The sequence below is a fragment of the Bombina bombina genome, chromosome 5, assembly GCF_027579735.1.
Source record: "Bombina bombina isolate aBomBom1 chromosome 5, aBomBom1.pri, whole genome shotgun sequence".
NCBI classification, from domain to species: Eukaryota; Metazoa; Chordata; class Amphibia; order Anura; family Bombinatoridae; genus Bombina; species Bombina bombina.
This window is the reverse complement of record NC_069503.1, coordinates 226,187,807-226,207,866: the sequence shown is the minus strand read 5'-3', so window position 1 is coordinate 226,207,866 and position 20,060 is coordinate 226,187,807. Positions and strand designations below refer to the sequence as shown.

General features: G+C 39.1%; 1 protein-coding gene across 1 annotated transcript in view; it reads right to left on the bottom strand.

The window, feature by feature from the left end:
- Positions 1-20,060, bottom strand: part of KIF5B (kinesin family member 5B) — a 346,765-nt gene that overhangs the window by 296,740 nt on the left and 29,965 nt on the right. The window contains exon 2 of the mRNA XM_053713860.1: positions 13,942-14,029. Coding sequence (XP_053569835.1) covers positions 13,942-14,029 — 88 coding nt within the window. The remainder of the gene's footprint in view (positions 1-13,941; positions 14,030-20,060) is intronic.

Sequence of the window (20,060 nt, the reverse complement as noted above, 5' to 3'; positions counted from 1 at the left end):
ACGTTATACTTATGTACCCCTAATCTGCTGCCCCTAACACCGCCGACCCTATATTATATTTATTAACCCCTAATCTGCCCCCCTCAACGTCGCCTCCACCTGCCTACACTTATTAACCCCTAATCTGCCGAGCGGACCGCACCGCTATTATAATAAAGTTATTAACCCCTAATCCGCCTCACTAACCCTATAATAAATAGTATTAACCCCTAATCTGCCCTCCCTAACATCGCCGACACCTAACTTCAATTATTAACCCCTAATCTGACGACCGGAGATCACCGCTATTCTAATAAATGTATTAACCCCTAAAGCTAAGTCTAACCCTAACACTAACACCCCCCTAAGTTAAATATAATTTAAATCTAACGAAATAAATTAACTCTTATTAAATAAATCATTCTTATTTAAAGCTAAATACTTACCTGTAAAATAAATCCTAATATAGCTACAATATAAATTATAATTATATTATAGCTATTTTAGGATTAATATTTATTTTACAGGTAACTTTGTATTTATTTTAACCAGGTACAATAGGTATTAAATAGTTAAGAACTATTTAATAGCTAAAATAGTTAAAATAATTACAAAATTACCTGTAAAATAAATCCTAACCTAAGTTACAATTAAACCTAACACTACACTATCAATAAATTAATTAAATACAATTCCTACAAATAAATACAATTAAATAAACTAGCTAAAGTACAAAAAATAAAAAAAACTAAGTTACAAAAATAAAAAAATATTTACAAACATTAGAAAAATATTACAACAATTTTAAACAAATTACACCTACTCTAAGCCCCCTAATAAAATAACAAAGCCCCCCAAAATAAAAAAATGCCCTACCCTATTCTAAATTACTAAAGTTCAAAGCTCTTTTACCTTACCAGCCCTGAACAGGGCCCTTTGCGGGGCATGCCCCAAGAAGTTCAGCTCTTTTGCCTGTAAAAAAAACATACAATACCCCCCATAACATTACAACCCACCACCCACATACCCCTAATCTAACCCAAACCCCCCTTAAATAAACCTAACACTAAGCCCCTGAAGATCATCCTACCTTGTCTTCACCTCACCAGGTATCACCGATCCGTCCTGGCTCCAAAATCTTCATCCAACCCAAGCGGGGGCTGGCGATCCATCATCCGGTGGCTGAAGAGGTCCAGAAGAGGCTCCAAAGTCTTCATCCTATCCGGGAAGAAGAGTAGATCCGGACCGGCAACCATCATCTTCCAAGCGGCATCTTCTATCTTCATCCGATGAGGACCGGCTCCATCCTGAAGACCTCCGACGCGGACCCATCTTCATCCGGGGACGTCCAACTGAAGAATGAAGGTTCCTTTAAGGGACGTCATCCAAGATGGCGTCCCTCGAATTCCGATTGGCTGATAGAATCCTATCAGCCAATCGGAATTAAGGTAGGAATATTCTGATTGGCTGATGGAATCAGCCAATCAGAATCAAGTTCAATCCGATTGGCTGATCCAATCAGCCAATCAGATTGAGCTCGCATTCTATTGGCTGTTCCGATCAGCCAATAGAATGCAAGCTCAATCTGATTGGCTGATTGGATCAGCCAATCGGATTGAACTTGATTCTAAATGGCTGATTCCATCAGCCAATCAAAATATTCCTACCTTAATTCCGATTGGCTGATAGAATCCTATCAGCCAATCGGAATTCGAGGGACGCCATCTTGGATGACGTCCCTTAAAGGAACCTTCATTCTTCAGTTGGACGTCGCCGGATGAAGATGGGTCCGCGTCGGAGGTCTTCAGGATGGAGCCGGTCCTCATCGGATGAAGATAGAAGATGCCGCTTGGAAGATGATGGTTGCCGGTCCGGATCTACTCTTCTTCCCGGATAGGATGAAGACTTTGGAGCCTCTTCTGGACCTCTTCAGCCACCGGATGATGGATCGCCAGCCCCCGCTTGGGTTGGATGAAGATTTTGGAGCCAGGACGGATCGGTGATACCTGGTGAGGTGAAGACAAGGTAGGATGATCTTCAGGGGCTTAGTGTTAGGTTTATTTAAGGGGGGTTTGGGTTAGATTAGGGGTATGTGGGTGGTGGGTTGTAATGTTGGGGGTGGGGGTATTGTATGTTTTCTTTACAGGCAAAAGAGCTGAACTTCTTGGGGCATGCCCCGCAAAGGGCCCTGTTCAGGGCTGGTAAGGTAAAAGAGCTTTGAACTTTAGTAATTTAGAATAGGGTAGGGCATTTTTTTTATTTTGGGGGGCTTTGTTATTTTATTAGGGGGCTTAGAGTAGGTGTAATTAGTTTTTTTTTTCTTATGTTTGTAAATATTTTTTAATTTTTTGTACTTTAGCTAGTTTATTTAATTGTATTTATTTGTAGGAATTGTATTTAATTAATTTATTGATAGTGTAGTGTTAGGTTTAATTGTAACTTAGGTTAGGATTTATTTTACAGGTAATTTTGTAATTATTTTAACTATTTTAGCTATTAAATAGTTCTTAACTATTTAATAGCTATTGTACCTGGTTAAAATAAATACAAAGTTACCTGTAAAATAAATATTAATCCTAAAATAGCTATAATATAATTATAATTTATATCGTAGCTATATTAGGATTTATTTTACAGGTAAGTATTTAGCTTTAAAATAGGAATAATTTAATAAGAGTTAATTTATTTCGTCAGATTTAAATTATATTTAATTTAAGGGGGTGTTAGTGTTAGGGTTAGACTTAGCTTTAGGGGTTAATACATTTATTAGAATAGCGGTGAGCTCCTGTCGTCAGATTAGGGGTTAATAATTGAAGTTAGGTGTCGGCGATGTTAGGGAGGGCAGATTAGGGGTTAATACTATTTATTATAGGGTTAGTGAGGCGGATTAGGGGTTAATAACTTTATTATAGTAGCGGTGCGGTACGCTCGGCAGATTAGGGGTTAATAAGTGTAGGCAGGTGGGGGCGACGTTGTGGGCGGCAGATTAGGGGTTAATAAATATAAAATAGGGGTCGGCGGTGTTAGGGGCAGCAGATTAGGGGTACATAAGGATAATGTAAGTAGCGGCGGTTTACGGAGCGGCAGATTAGGGGTTAAAAATAAAATGCAGGTGTCAGCGATAGCGGGGGCGGCAGATTAGGGGTTAATAAGTGTAAGGTTAGGGGTGTTTAGACTCGGGGTACATGTTAGGTGCAGACTTAGGAGGTGTTTCCGCATAGTAAACAATGGGGCTGCGTTAAGAGCTGAACGCGGCTTTTTTGCAGGTGTTAGGTTTTTTTTCAGCTCAAACAGCCCCATTGTATCCTATGGGGGAATCGTGCACGAGCACGTTTTTGAGGCTGGCCGCTTGCGTAAGCAACTCTGGTATCGAGAGTTGAAGCTGCGTTAAAAATGCTCTACGCTCCTTTTTTGGAGCCTAACGCAGCCTTTATGTGGACTCTCAATACCAGAGTTATTTTTATGGTGCGGCCAGAAAAAAGCCGGCGTTAGATTTTCGGGTCGTTACCGACAAAACTCCAAATCTAGCCGATAGAAAACTTAGAAACTATTATATTTATAGCGGACAGATTAAACTAAAAGAAACCTTGTATGAAGATATTTATAATCATATTTTTATTTTTTTTTATTTTTTTTTTAAAAGCTTACAGCACAGCATGTGGGCCCTTTTTTTGTTTCGTTTATTTTTAGATATGTTTTTATTTTGTGTTCCTAAGCACTTCTTAGAATACTTTAGATTTTTCTTTATTCCTAAACATTCTAGGTCTGCCCTTAAAGCCCATTACAAGAACATTTTTTTTCTTTCATGTAATTAGCAAGAGTCCATGAGCTAGTGACGTATGGGATATACATTCCTACCAGGAGGGGCAAAGTTTCCCAAACCTCAAAATGCCTATAAATACACCCCTCACCACACCCACAATTCAGTTTTACAAACTTTGCCTCCGATGGAGGTGGTGAAGTAAGTTTGTGCTAGATTCTACGTTGATATGCGCTCCGCAGCAAGTTGGAGCCCGGTTTTCCTCTCAGCGTGCAGTGAATGTCAGAGGGATGTGAGGAGAGTATTGCCTATTTGAATGCAGTGATCTCCTTCTAAGGGGTCTATTTCATAGGTTCTCTTATCGGTCGTAGAGATTCATCTCTTACCTCCCTTTTCAGATCGACGATATACTCTTATATATACCATTACCTCTGCTGATTCTCGTTTCAGTACTGGTTTGGCTTTCTACAAACATGTAGATGAGTGTCCTGGGGTAAGTAAATCTTATTTTCTGTGACACTCTAAGCTATGGTTGGGCACTTTGTTTATAAAGTTCTAAATATATGTATTCAAACATTTATTTGCCTTGACTCAGAATGTTCAACTTTCCTTATTTTTCAGACAGTCAGTTTCATATTTGGGATAATGCATTTGATTTAATCATTTTTTCTTACCTTCAAATTTGACTTTTTTCCCTGTGGGCTGTTAGGCTCGCGGGGGCTGAAAATGCTTCATTTTATTGCGTCATTCTTGGCGCAGACTTTTTTGGCGCAAAAATTCTTTTCCGTTTCCGGCGTCATACGTGTCGCCGGAAGTTGCGTCATTTTTTGACGTTATTTTGCGCCAAAAATGTCGGCGTTCCGGATGTGGCGTCATTTTTGGCGCCAAAAAGCATTTAGGCGCCAAATAATTTGGGCGTCGCTTTTGTCTCCACATTATTTAAGTCTCATTTTTCATTGCTTCTGGTTGCTAGAAGCTTGTTCTTTGGCATTTTTTCCCATTCCTGAAACTGTCATTTAAGGAATTTGATCAATTTTGCTTTATATGTTGTTGTTTTTTCTCTTACATATTGCAAGATGTCTCACGTTGCATCTGAGTCAGAAGATACTACAGGAAAATCGCTGTCTAGTGCTGGATCTACCAAAGCTAAGTGTATCTGCTGTAAACTTTTGGTAGCTATTCCTCCAGCTGTTGTTTGTATTGATTGTCATGACAAACTTGTTAATGCAGATAATATTTCCTTTAGTAAAGTACCATTGCCTGTTACAGTTCCTTCAACCTCTAAGGTGCAGAATGTTCCTGATGACATAAGAGATTTTGTTTCTGAATCCATAAAGAAGGCTATGTCTGTTATTTCTCCTTCTAGTAAACGTAAAAAATCTTTTAAAACTTCTCTCCCTACAGATGAATTTTTAAATGAACATCATTCTGATTCTGGTGACTCTTCTGGTTCAGAGGATTCTGTCTCAGAGGTTGATGCTGATAAATCTTCATATTTATTTAAAATGGAATTTATTCGTTCTTTACTTAAAGAAGTTCTAATTGCTTTAGAAATAGAGGATTCTGGTCCTCTTGATACTAATTCTAAACGTTTGGATAAGGTATTTAAATCTCCTGTGGTTATTCCAGAAGTTTTTCCTGTTCCTAATGCTATTTCTGCAGTAATTTCCAAAGAATGGGATAAATTGGGTAATTCATTTACTCCTTCTAAACGTTTTAAGCAATTATATCCTGTGCCGTCTGACAGATTAGAATTTTGGGACAAAATCCCTAAAGTTGATGGGGCTATTTCTACCCTTGCTAAACGTACTACTATTCCTACGTCAGATGGTACTTCGTTTAAGGATCCTTTAGATAGGAAAATTGAATCCTTTCTAAGAAAAGCTTATCTGTGTTCAGGTAATCTTCTTAGACCTGCTATATCTTTGGCTGATGTTGCTGCAGCTTCAACTTTTTGGTTGGAAACCTTAGCGCAACAAGTAACACATCATGATTCTCATGATATTATTATTCTTCTTCAGCATGCTAATAATTTTATCTGTGATGCCATCTTTGATATTATCAGGGTTGATGTCAGGTTTATGTCTCTAGCTATTTTAGCTAGAAGAGCTTTATGGCTTAAGACTTGGAATGCTGATATGGCTTCTAAATCAACTCTACTTTCCATTTCTTTCCAGGGTAACAAATTATTTGGTTCTCAGTTGGATTCTATTATTTCAACTGTTACTGGTGGGAAAGGAACTTTTTTACCACAGGATAAAAAATCTAAGGGTAAAAACAGAGCTAATAATCGTTTTCGTTCCTTTCGTTTCAACAAAGAACAAAAACCTGATCCTTCATCCTCAGGAGCAGTTTCAGTTTGGAAACCATCTCCAATCTGGAATAAATCCAAGCCAGCTAGAAAGGCAAAGCCTGCTTCTAAGTCCACATGAAGGTGCGGCCCTCATTCCAGCTCAGCTGGTAGGGGGCAGGTTACGTTTTTTCAAAGAAATTTGGATCAATTCTGTTCACAATCTTTGGATTCAGAACATTGTTTCAGAAGGGTACAGAATTGGTTTCAAGATGAGGCCTCCTGCAAAGAGATTTTTTCTTTCCCGTGTCCCAGTAAATCCAGTAAAAGCTCAAGCATTTCTGAATTGTGTTTCAGATCTAGAGTTGACTGGAGTAATTATGCCAGTTCCAGTTCAGGAACAGGGGATGGGGTTTTATTCAAATCTCTTCATTGTACCAAAGAAGGAGAATTCCTTCAGACCAGTTCTGGATCTAAAAATATTGAATCGTTATGTAAGGATACCAACGTTCAAGATGGTAACTGTAAGGACTATCTTGCCTTTTGTTCAGCAAGGGAATTATATGTCCACAATAGATTTACAGGATGCATATCTGCATATTCCGATTCATCCGGATCATTATCGGTTCCTGAGATTCTCTTTTCTGGACAAGCATTACCAGTTTGTGGCTCTGCCGTTTGGCCTTGCTACAGCTCCAAGAATTTTTACAAAGGTTCTCGGTGCCCTTCTGTCTGTAATCAGAGAACAGGGTATTGTGGTATTTCCTTATTTGGACGATATCTTGGTACTTGCTCAGTCTTTACATTTAGCAGAATTTCATACGAATCGACTTGTGTTGTTTCTTCAAGATCATGGTTGGAGGATCAATTTACCAAAAAGTTCATTGATTCCTCAGACAAGGGTAACCTTTCTGGGTTTCCAAATAGATTCAGTGTCCATGACTCTGTCTTTAACAGACAAGAGGCATCTAAAACTGATGGCAGCTTGTCGAAACCTTCAGTCACAATCATTCCCTTCGGTAGCCTTATGCATGGAAATTCTAGGTCTTATGACTGCTGCATCGGACGCGATCCCCTTTGCTCGTTTTCACATGCGACCTCTTCAGCTTTGTATGCTGAATCAATGGTGCAAGGATTACACAAAGATATCTCAATTAATATCTTTAAAACCGATTGTTCGACACTCTCTAACGTGGTGGACAGATCACCATCGTTTAATTCAGGGGGCTTCTTTTGTGCTCCCGACCTGGACTGTAATTTCAACAGATGCAAGTCTCACAGGTTGGGGAGCTGTGTGGGGATCTCTGACGGCACAAGGAGTTTGGGAATCTCAGGAGGTGAGATTACCGATCAATATTTTGGAACTCCGTGCAATTTTCAGAGCTCTTCAGTTTTGGCCTCTTCTGAAGAGGGAATCGTTCATTTGTTTTCAGACAGACAATGTCACAACTGTGGCATACATCAATCATCAAGGAGGAACTCACAGTCCTCTGGCTATGAAAGAAGTATCTCGAATTTTGGTTTGGGCGGAATCCAGCTCCTGTCTAATCTCTGCGGTTCATATCCCAGGTGTAGACAATTGGGAAGCGGATTATCTCAGTCGCCAAACGTTGCATCCGGGCGAATGGTCTCTTCACCCAGAGGTTTTTCTTCAGATCGTTCAAATGTGGGAACTTCCAGAAATAGATTTGATGGCGTCCCATCTAAACAAGAAACTTCCCAGGTATCTGTCCAGATCCCGGGATCCTCAGGCGGAGGCAGTGGATGCATTATCACTTCCTTGGAAGTATCATCCTGCCTATATCTTTCCGCCTCTAGTTCTTCTTCCAAGAGTAATCTCCAAGATTCTGAAGGAATGCTCGTTTGTTCTGCTGGTAGCTCCGGCATGGCCTCACAGGTTTTGGTATGCGGATCTTGTCCGGATGGCCTCTTGCCAACCGTGGACTCTTCCGTTAAGACCAGACCTTCTGTCACAAGGTCCTTTTTTCCATCAGGATCTGAAATCCTTAAATTTAAAGGTATGGAGATTGAACGCTTGATTCTTCGTCAAAGAGGTTTCTCTGACGCTGTGATTAATACTATGTTACAGGCTCGTAAATCTGTATCTAGAGAGATATATTATAGAGTCTGGAAGACTTATATTTCTTGGTGTATTTCTCGTCATTTTTCTTGGCATTCTTTTAGAATTCCGAGAATTTTACAGTTTCTTCAGGATGGTTTAGATAAAGGTTTGTCCGCAAGTTCCTTGAAAGGACAAATCTGTGCTCTTTCTGTTCTTTTTCACAGAAAGATTGCTATTCTTCCTGATATTCATTGTTTTGTACAAGCTTTGGTTCGTATAAAACCTGTCATTAAGTCAATTTCTCCTCCTTGGAGTTTGAATTTGGTTCTGGGGGCTCTTCAAGCTCCTCCGTTTGAACCTATGCATTCATTGGACATTAAATTACTTTCTTGGAAAGTTTTGTTCCTTTTGGCCATCTCTTCTGCCAGAAGAGTTTCTTTATTATCTGCTCTTTCTTTTGAGTCTCCTTTGCTGATTTTTCATCAGGATAAGGCGGTGTTGCGAACTTCTTTTGAATTTTTACCTAAAGTTGTGAATTCCAACAACATTAGTAGAGAAATTGTGGTTCCTTCATTATGTCCTAATCCTAAGAATTCTAAGGAGAAATCGTTGCATTCTTTGGATGTTGTTAGAGCTTTGAAATATTATGTTGAAGCTACTAAATCTTTCAGAAAGACTTCTAGTCTATTTGTTATCTTTTCCGGTTCTAGAAAAGGCCAGAAAGCTTCTGCCATTTCTTTGGCATCTTGGTTGAAATCTTTAATTCATCTTGCCTATGTTGAGTCGGGTAAAACTCCGCCTCAGAGAATTACAGCTCATTCTACTAGGTCAGTTTCTACTTCCTGGGCGTTTAGGAATGAAGCTTCAGTTGATCAGATTTGCAAAGCAGCAACTTGGTCCTCTTTGCATACTTTTACTAAATTCTACCATTTTGATGTATTTTCTTCTTCTGAAGCAGTTTTTGGTAGAAAAGTACTTCAGGTAGCGGTTTCAGTTTGAATCTTCTGCTTATGTTTTTCGTTAAACTTTATTTTGGGTGTGGATTATTTTCAGCAGGAATTGGCTGTCTTTATTTTATCCCTCCCTCTCTAGTGACTCTTGTGTGGAAAGATCCACATCTTGGGTAATCATTATCCCATACGTCACTAGCTCATGGACTCTTGCTAATTACATGAAAGAAAACATAATTTATGTAAGAACTTACCTGATAAATTCATTTCTTTCATATTAGCAAGAGTCCATGAGGCCCGCCCTTTTTTTGGGGTGGTTATGATTTTTTTGTATAAAGCATAATTATTCCAATTCCTTATTTTATATGCTTTTGCACTTTTTTCTTATCACCCCACTTCTTGGCTATTCGTTAAACTGAATTGTGGGTGTGGTGAGGGGTGTATTTATAGGCATTTTGAGGTTTGGGAAACTTTGCCCCTCCTGGTAGGAATGTATATCCCATACGTCACTAGCTCATGGACTCTTGCTAATATGAAAGAAATGAATTTATCAGGTAAGTTCTTACATAAATTATGTTTTATACCATGCTTCTGACCTTCTGAGATTGCCAATGATGGTTATTTCTGTGTGGTCTCTTAAAGTGAAGGTTAACTTTGATGAATGAAAGCCCGGTTTTTAAAAATACTATTAAAAACGGGCACTTTCATTCAATAAAGTTTACAAATCAGCCATTTTGTTTAAAAAAAAAAAAACAAAAAAAAAAAACTTACACCTCTCCTCTTCACAGCTGGAGCAGCTTCCCTCCGCCCACAAAACCTCTCTTCATATGTCAGAAATGACGGATCCAGCTTCCTCCAGTCACAACATGGCCTCAGGCAATGTTTGCACTGGGGGGTAGGCCGGATTCGTAATTTCTGATGTATGAAGAGAGGTTTTGCGGGCGGAGGGAAGCTGCTCCAGCTGTGAAGAGGAGAGGTGTAAGTTTTTTTTTTTTTAAACAAAATGGCTGATTTGTAAACTTTATTGAATGAAAGTGCCCGTTTTTAATAGTATTTTTAAAAACCGGGCTTTCATTCATCAAAGTTAACCTTCACTTTAAGAGACCACACAGAAATAACCATAATTGGCAATCTCAGAAGGTCAGAAGCATGGTATAAAAAAAATGTTCTTGTAATGGGCTTTAAGGGCAGACCTAGAATGTTTAGGAATAAAGAAAAATCTAAAGTATTCTAAGAAGTGCTTAGGAACACAAAATAAAAACATATCTAAAAATAAACTAAACAAAAAAAGGGCCCACATGCTGTGCTGTAAGCTTTAAAAAAAAAAAAAAAAAAAATCCATAAAAAATAAAATATGATTATAAATATCTTCATACAAGGTTTCTTTTAGTTTAATCTGTCTGCTATAAATCTAATAGTTTCTAAGTTTTCTATGTTTCTTAAACGCCTGTAAATATACATACATCAACAATACAGGCAAATAATGACTTTAAATAGAGTGCATATTAACATGCTTACAAGTTGCAAGCTTGCAGATAAAATGTAATACAAGCAATAAACAATTTAGTTTGACATCTATAATCACTAAGAAAAACAGAATTTATGCTTACCTGATAAATTTCTCTCTCTTGTGATTTATCGAGTCCACGGATTCATCCATACTTATGGGAATATTCTCCTTCCCAACTGGAAGTGGCAGAGAGAGCACCCACAGCAGAGCTGTCCATATAACTCCTCCCTTAGCTCCACCCCCCAGTCATCTGACCGAAGGCTAGGAAGAAAAAGGAGAAACTATAGGGTGCAGTGGTGATTGAAGTTTTTAAAATAAAAGTATACTACCTATCTTAAATAGACAGGGCGGGCCGTGGATTCGATACATCACAAGAGAAAGAAATTGATCAGGTAAGCATAAATTCTGTTTTCTCTTGTAAGATGTATCGAGTCCACGGATTCATCCATACTTGTGAGATACCAATACCAAAGCTTTAGGACACAGATGAAGGGAGGGAAAAGACAGGTACCTTAAACGGAAGGCACCACTGCTTGTAGAACCTTTCTCCCAAAAATAGCCTCCGAAGAAGCAAAAGTATAAAATTTGGAAAATTTGGAAAAAGTATGAAGCGAAGACCAAGCCGCCGCCGCCGCCGCCTTACAAATCTGTTCAACAGAAGCCTCATTTTTAAAAGCCCATGTGGAAGCCACTGCTCTAGTAGAATAAGCAGTAATTCTTTCAGGAGGCTGCTGGCCAGCAGTCTCATAAGCCAAAAGGATGAAGCTTTTCAGCCAAAAGGAAAGAGAGGTAGCCGTAGCCTTTTGACCTCTCTGTTTACCAGAATAAACAACAAACAATGAAGATGTTTGACGGAAATCTTTAGTTGCTTGTAAGTAGAACTTTAAAAGCACGAACCACATCAAAATGATTGTGCAACAGACGTTCCTTCTTTGATGAAGGATTAGGACACAGAGAAGGAACAACAATCTCCTGATTGATATTCCTATTAGAAACAACCTTAGGAAGAAACCCAGGTTTGGTAAGCAAAACCACCTTATCTGCATGGAAAACTAGGTAAGGTGCGTCACACTGTAAAGCATATAACTCAGAAACTCTTCGAGCCGAAGAAATAGCTACTAAAAACAAAACTTTCCAAGATAGAAGCTTAATATCTATGGAATGCATAGGTTCAAACGGAACCCCTTGAACAACATTAAGAACCAAATTTAGGCTCCATGGTGGAGCAACAGGTTTAAATACAGGCTTGATCCTGACCAAGGCCTGACTAAACGCTTGAACGTCTGGGACATCTGCCAGACGTTTGTGTAAAATAATAGACAAAGATATTTGTCCTTATAAGGAACTAACTGATAATCCCTGCTCCAATCCTTCTTGGAGAAAGGACAAAATTCTAGGAATCTTAATCTTACTCCATGAGTAATCCTTGGATTCACACCAACAAAGATATCTGCGACAAATCTTATGATATATTTTCCTGGTGACAGGCTTTCTAGCCTGAATAAGGGTATCAATGACCGACTCAGAGAAACCACGCTTTGATAGAATCAGGCGTTCAATCTCCAAGCAGTCAGACGCAGAGAAATTAGATTTGGATGCTTGAATGGACCTTGGATTAGAAGGTCCTGCCTCATTGGCAGAGTTCACGGTGGAACAGATGACATGTCCACCAGGTCTGCATACCAAGTCCTGCGTGGCCACGCAGGCGCTATCAGAATCACCGAAGCTCTCTCCTGCTTGATTCTGGCAACCAGACGTGGGAGGAGAGGAAACGGTGGAAATACATAAGCCAGATTGAAGGACCAGGGCACTGCTAGAGCATCTATCAGTACCGCCTGGGGATCCCGGGACCTGGACCCGTAACAAGGAAGTTTGGCGTTCTGTCGGGACGCCTTCAGATCCAATTCTGGTGTGCCCCATAGCTGAGTCAGCTGGGCAAATACCTCCGGATGGAGCTCCCACTCCCCCGGATGAAAAGTCTGACGACTTAGGAAATCCGCCTCCCAGTTCTCTACCCCTGGGATATGGATTGCTGAGAGATGGCAAGAATGATCCTCCGCCCATTGGATTATTTTGGTTACCTCCATCATCGCTAGAGAACTCCATGTTCCTCCTTGATGATTGATATAGGCTACAGTCGTGATGTTGTCCGACTGAAATCTGATGGCTGAGGCCATGCCTGAAGCGCATTGAATATTGCTCTCAGTTCTAGAATGTTTATCGGGAGGAGAGATTCCTCCCGAGGCCATAAGCCCTGTGCTTTCAGGGATTTCCAGACTGCACCCCAGCCTAGCATCTGTCGTTACTATGAGCCACTCTGGCCTGCGGAAACACATTCCCTGAGACAGGTGGTCCTGAGACAACCACCAGAGAAGAGAATCTCTGGTCTCTTGGTCCAGATGCAGTTGAGGAGATAAATCTGCATAATCCCCATTCCACTGTTTGAGCATGCATAGTTGCAGTGGTCTGAGGTGTAGGCGGGCATAAGGAACTATGCCCATTGCCGCTACCGTGAGTTAGTAAGTTTGCACTACTATGCAAATAAACAATTAACCCCTTAATGTAAAAACCGGATTGAAAAAACTTCAAAACCGGTAAAATAACTTTCAGCACCTTGCCACAGCTCTGCTGTGGCGCCTACCTGCCCTTTAGGAACGATTTGTGGGGGAAAAAACCTCTTTACAGCCCTCAAATACAGCAGGAATCTCTGGAGAAGCAGCTGGATGCTTCTGAGGTAAATAAAACTGTGCAACTGAAAATAGGCCCCTCCCACCTCAATCGATGTTATGGGGCCTAAAAGAAACACCACAGAGTGTTTCTTAAACTAGCCATGTGGGTTAATAACCCTTAAACAAGCCACAAAAACCCCTTAAAGTCCCTCAAAAAAAGTTTCATTTGTAATTAAACCAAAATGTTTTTTCCTATTAGTCCCTTCAGCCCTTGTGAGAACAGCAGTGGATCTTAGTTACAAAATGCTAAGATCATCATCCTCCTTGCAGAAATCTTCATCCCTTTTCTGCCAGAGAGTAAATAGTACACACCAGTACCATTTAAAATAACAAACTTTTGCTTGAGAAAATAAAAACTAACATTTTTGTCACCACACTCCCTTTGCCCTTACTAGCAGTTAAGCAGGCAGAGAGAGAATGACAGGGGGTGGAGCTAAGGGAGGAGCTATATGGACAGCTCTGCTGTGGGTGCTCTCTCTGCCACTTCCTGTTGGGAAGGAGAATATCCCATAAGTATGGATGAATCCGTGGACTCGATACATCTTACAAGAGAAATGTCTTATAATTTTACATCTTTAAAAAAAATCATATACAGTAATTTAAGCACAAAAAGACATTATGTAAAATAAAGTAATGTTTTAAAAGCAACATTCATTTTTACCTTTAACAATTGCTTTTGCACAGGCATTGTAAACTTGTTCTTGTGATGTGCTTGACTGGAACACACGGTCAAAAGCATAAGGTTTAGACTGAAAAACAGAAAAAATACACGAGCATTACAGATAGTGAAGATTATTTATGCAATCAATAGTGATTAACTCAGGTTTTAAAATCATTTCATAATATTTTAGTTCTAGATTTTGAGTTGGATTGCAGAACACAAAGGGGGAAAAAAAGAAAGAAAAAAAAAATAATATGCAGAGGAAAAAGACTGGTCTACTTAAATGGATTCTAAACCCAAATTGTTTCTCTTTCATGATTCAGACAGAGCATGCAATTTTAAGCAACTCTCTAATTTACTCCTACTAACAATTTTTATTTGTTCTCTTTCTATCTTTATTTAAAAAGCAGGAATGTAAAGCTTAGGAGTCGGCCCATTTTAGTTTCAGCACCATGGATAGCGCTTGCTTATTGGTGGCTGACATTTAGCCACCAATAAGCAAGCATAACCCAGGTTCTGTACCAAAAATGGGCCGGCTCCTATGCTTTACATTCCTGCTTTTTAAATAAAGGATAAGAGAACAAAGGAAAATTGATAGGAGTAGTAAATTAGAAATTTGCTTCAAATTGTCTGCTCTGAATCATGAAAGACAAAATTTGGGTTTAGCGTCCCTTTAATGTTAAACAAAGGAAATAGCCTTATTTCTTATTCAACCACTGCAATGTCTTACCTGGTTGGAACTGTTAAAACTAGTTGCAAATAGTGTTTGTAATATTTAGAAAATAATGACTCCTATGTTCATGTTTACTGTGTGCACTATATAATACAGCATTTCACAGCAATGCATTACATGTAATCATTTTATCTGCCATACATGTTATTTGAAGAAACCAGAGAAATTAAAAGTTAAACTGGCTGGAATCTTCCATATAGCCCCTTGCCCCTGCCTCTACCTAGGCATATTCGGGCTCATTGGTTAACCGATTTTCTTAGCACCTAAAATATGTGATAGTTACCTTTTCTGCTATATTTAAAAGGGACACTAAATCCAAAATCTTGTATGATTAAAGGGACAGTCAACCTAAATTTTCACATAGGTAATTCCTATACAGTTGCTAACTATTTTTTGTTTGCACTGTAGCCTAATGTATTAGCCTTAATCGTTTCTAAGAATTAGCACTTACTTATTTCTTCCTTGCAGTTTAAAATGCCCGCCAGCCCCCTCCCATATTTCGTCATCATGATCCTCTGGTTTTGTTCAGTGTCCTGCTGTAACTCTGCAAGTCTCGTATTTCCACGCTCCCGATTTAGTGCATGCGCATTGTGCCACTAACACTGCATGGGGACTGTGAACTTAGTCTCTGGCAGTCATTGTATTCTGTGAAGCAGTGTGCGGTTCAGTTTCTTCTCTTCTATCCGTAAGTAATGCTGGTAATGTAACGTTACATAAGTATATTCAGTTCACCCAGACATAGCTTGCAATCTGTTGTGTACCCCAGCCTAAACTGTCAGTCTACACTGAACGTTACAGACAAATTAGATTGGTCAGTCTGAACAAATAAAATAAACCACCAGTTTGGATTTCTTTTAGGGGGAACACAGAAAGGTAAACCTTTGCACTACCAGCATTACTTACGGATAGAAGAGAAGAAACTGAACCGCACACTGCTTCACAGAATACAATGACTGCCGGAGACTAAGTTCACAGTCCCTGTGCAGTGTTAGCGGCGCAATGCGCATGCACTAAATTGGGAGCGTGGATATACGAGACTTGCAGAGTTACAGCAGGACACTGAACAAAACCAGAGGATCATGATGACGAAATATGGGAGGGGGCTGGCGGGCATTTTAAACTGCAAGGAAGAAATAAGTAAGTGGTAATTCTTAGAAACGATTAAAGGGCAACTGTAAGTAAATATTTTCTATGCCTGTTACTAACTACCCCAAATACGCTTTTTATCAATAGCATTTCATTAACATATCTCTACCATATATCAGAAATCTTGTCTGCAAATTTAATTGTTTTCCAAACCCACTCCGTGGGTATTCTTTGCTCTGTACCAATCCGTTTACAATACCTAGGTTTCAAAATGGTGCTTTAAACACAAAGTTATTGGTTTAAGTATTTTGAACACTCAGTGCTGAAAATAGTGGGCAGGATAACGTGACATCATTGGCGAATAAAAGATATAACTTTTAGAACATTATGAAACTTCATTTTGGAGAAAATATAGGTCAGTAGGTTTTAATTAATGTTTATTAACTTTAATATGTTAGTTGTTTAGCTTAAAAATTCTAACAGAAAGTAATCCTTTAAGGCTAACACATTAGGCTACAGTGCAAACAAAAAATCGTTAGCCACTGTATAGGAATTACCTATGTGAAAATTTAGGTTCACTATCCCTTTAAGATAGAGAAAACAATTTTAAACATTACAAATTGACTTCTATTATTTGATTTAATTCATTCTTTAGAGATCCATTGTTGAAGAAATAGCAATGCACATAGTTGAGCCAATCACACATGGCATCTATGTGCAGCCACCAATCAGCAGCTACTGAGTCTTTCTAGAGGCCTAGTCTATATTTTAAAATATGTTTGTAAATTTAAGAACTACTTGAACACTCTAGGGATAAATTCTCTGGTTTTATGACACCACACTTTTTAGCAAAGGATATCAAGAGAATGAAGCAAATGAGATGATAGAAGTAAATTATAAAGCTGTCATAAGAATAAATATAGCTGGTTTCATAGTGATTGTTCAGAGGCTGAGTCGCCTCTCACACCTCACTAAACAATTGGACGGTGTTATATATAGAGACACAGAGACCAAAGTATTAACTTTTTTTTTTCTTTTTTTAAAATAATTTTTTATTGAAGGTTTTTTATGACAACATAAAAATATGACATAAATATTACAGTGCATAGCAATGATTATATCAACTGCAGTATGACAAAGAAAGGAAACATAAGTGTCAAAATACAATTGAAAACCTCCTTTTATGTTTTTTATATCATACTGAAAGTAGCTATTATTCCAGGCCATTGTGCTAAAACACATTCTAAAAGGAGCACTGTAGCTACTAAGAAGACCCAATTTATTATGAACATCTTAAGAACTTAAATATCTAGTTTGTCAAAGAATTGAATGATATCAAGAACATAGTATAGAGCAAGAGGGAAGTTGGGAAAGTATCAGCGGGTAAGCACCGCTATACAAATACTTTTTCTATGTAACACTATTATTAAAGTGAAGGTAAAGTTATTCAAATGGAAATCTCACTTTATGTTACTTTTCTAACTTACAAGGGAGTCGCTATGTTTTTTTTTTAAAAAAAACGTTTATTTTACCATATTTACCAACTTTTATTTTAATGAGCCTTACGATCGTAATCCCCTCCCATCCATCTCTTCCGTGTTTTCAATACATAGACGTATAGAGCGGTCCCACCCGCTCTATACGTCAGAACTACACTCGTGCACATCTATCCTCTGCTTGCCGCGCATGCGCACAAAAATGTTTGCCCTCAAAAGCGCATGCGTTAATCGCGCTCAACGAAGTCCTCTTCAGCGCATGCGTCCCAAATAAGCAACATAGTATTGAATGAGTTGCGAGACTCATTCAATACTATATTTGTGAAGCGACACTAATGCGCAACTGCAAAACGAGTACGCGCTCGATTTGAAGGAGGAGAGAGAATCACTCGCGCATGCGCACAATCGAGCATCAGCTTGTGACGTCAATTGACGGCCGCCTAACGGCCAGAAAATCAATTGGCTAGATAAACAACGTGATCGTTGTTTATAAAAAAAAAAAATAGACGGGTTGATTTTTGAGAAGCGAAATCGCAGCTAATTATAAAAGAAAACGAAATAAATAAATAAAATTATGAAAAATCATGAATGAACCTCATATTAAATTATAATACTTGATCGATTAGACCATAGAAGAGAGAGTAAGTTTACCTTCACTTTAAGTACTTAAATTATATATTGAAAACAACAAGAACAACAGTGTAAAAAGCAATGGTCAACAGCAATGGGGGGGCGGAAGACCATAAAAATGTTAATTGACTAGGTCAATTAGTTATCATAAAATACGTGGCGTGCAGAACTAAACTATATGGCAATTAAGTATGATTTGTAATAGATATCCAGAAGGGGCGGTATGGCCCCAATTCAGATGGGATGAGAATTAAGTTTACCATTCAGTAATTATACAATTCTCCTTTGACGCAGAGTAAATTGAATTAGGCTCAAAGGGGAAACCCTATACATTTCACGTTAATTATAAAACCCGCTAGTAAGTGCATAAATACAAATATCTAAGCCAGTGCTTTCCAAACTGTGTGTCGGGACACATAAGTGTGCCGGCAGCAGTATGTAGGCGTGTCCCTGCTTCAGCACAATTTTTTAAAAATTTTATTTAATAAAATATTTTTTTTTTTTGGTTTCTGACTTTCCGCCTGCCTGCTACGCATATCACATGGTTGACATGTGATTGATACCTAGGAGGTTACAGATCATCTTAACCTATTGGCGCAGCTCAGTGGGATCTGAAACTATTCCCATTGGCGGCACATTGGCTCCTGACTGCACATGTAGTCTCCTTAATTGGCTCGTGACTGCATGTGTAGTCAGTGAGTGGGACAGCAGTGTGTTTGCAGTGTGGGCAGCAGTCAATCGGACTCACCGAGCTCTGAGGGAGGCAACTTAAATGCTGAGCTGAAGTCAGAAGTCAGTGGGGTTTTTTTTTGCAACTAGCTCCCAGTAGTGCATTGCTGCTCCTGCTCTTGATATATGGATAGGAAGGGGAAGCGTAAAAGTACTTGATGATGAAATGCGAGTGTCTTTATCTAATATTCCACCAAATATTCAGAAATTGTGTTCATCCCATCAACCTCATACATCCCATTAAAATAGTAAGTAGAATTTTTTTTAATTCTTGCACATACTTGCATACTGTTACTTGTAAATACATTTAGTTATTATACCATTTATGTATGTGTCCGTATCTCTTAAAACAAGTTAGTTTCAAATCCTGTTTGCCAGTACAACTGAATTACTGTGTCGCGAAATTATGTAGGTCTAAAAAGTGTGTCGCCAACATGAAAAGTTTGGAAAGCTCTGATCTAAGCTGACCAATTACCTAGGGAAACTTAGATCTGCCTAAAATGTTGTTCAACACGGGCTTATAAACAAACTACCAAGTCTCCCTATATCTATATAGTATTGTACCTTTACTGAGGAAGCATGCATGGCAAGATATAGATATAGATATATATATATATATATATATATATATATATGTTGAATTTCTCATCTGTATACGGAAAGAACAAAGCCAAATGTAGGGACAGTATATATAAGTGTCATATTGGTCTAGGGTTAACTTCATAAAAGCTCTACACATCTATTCCTGAGTAAGCCTACTATAGCTGCAGGCTTACTAGCAGCCACCCTGACCAACTGCAGATGGAACATTCTTGCTCCACACCCAGGGTAAAGGAGGCACCAGCGGCAACAGAAGGCAGACTCCCCTTCTCCTCTGGCCCACTACTGTGTTTAAGAGTGGTACAGGTGAGCTAGGGCCTTTCAATAATATTCAATAGTTGTTTTGAAACAACAATGTGATTCACATACATTTGGTAGCTTATCTAGCCTCCTGCTTTACCTCACACCAATCATATTCCACATTTTCCCAATAGTTCTGAACAGTAACTAAGGTTTTGTGGGGACCCAACCCCCCCCCCCCGGTTTGCAGGTGTTTTCTGAGGCATAATCACAAAGCATCTCTCCCAAATCATTCCCCAGCAACAGATTAACAGGGATATCCTCATGGACCCTCCACCTCCCGCAAACCAATTCTCCTTAGCCCCATCCAGGGGCACACATGCCATAGGCACATCAGGGCACTTCCTACGAACTCCTTTAGTATCCACAGTCACTCCAGGGATAGTATCATCTGCCTCTACAACTGCAGGAAGCACCAAGCAACAGCCAGCAGCAGTGTCCTTAAGTCTCGTGGTCACACGGCAGAATATTCTTCTTGCTTAACCACTCACCAACAAAGCCGTTGCAGGTTCCCCTGCTGCATTCCAACCCCAGGCTGCATGTAT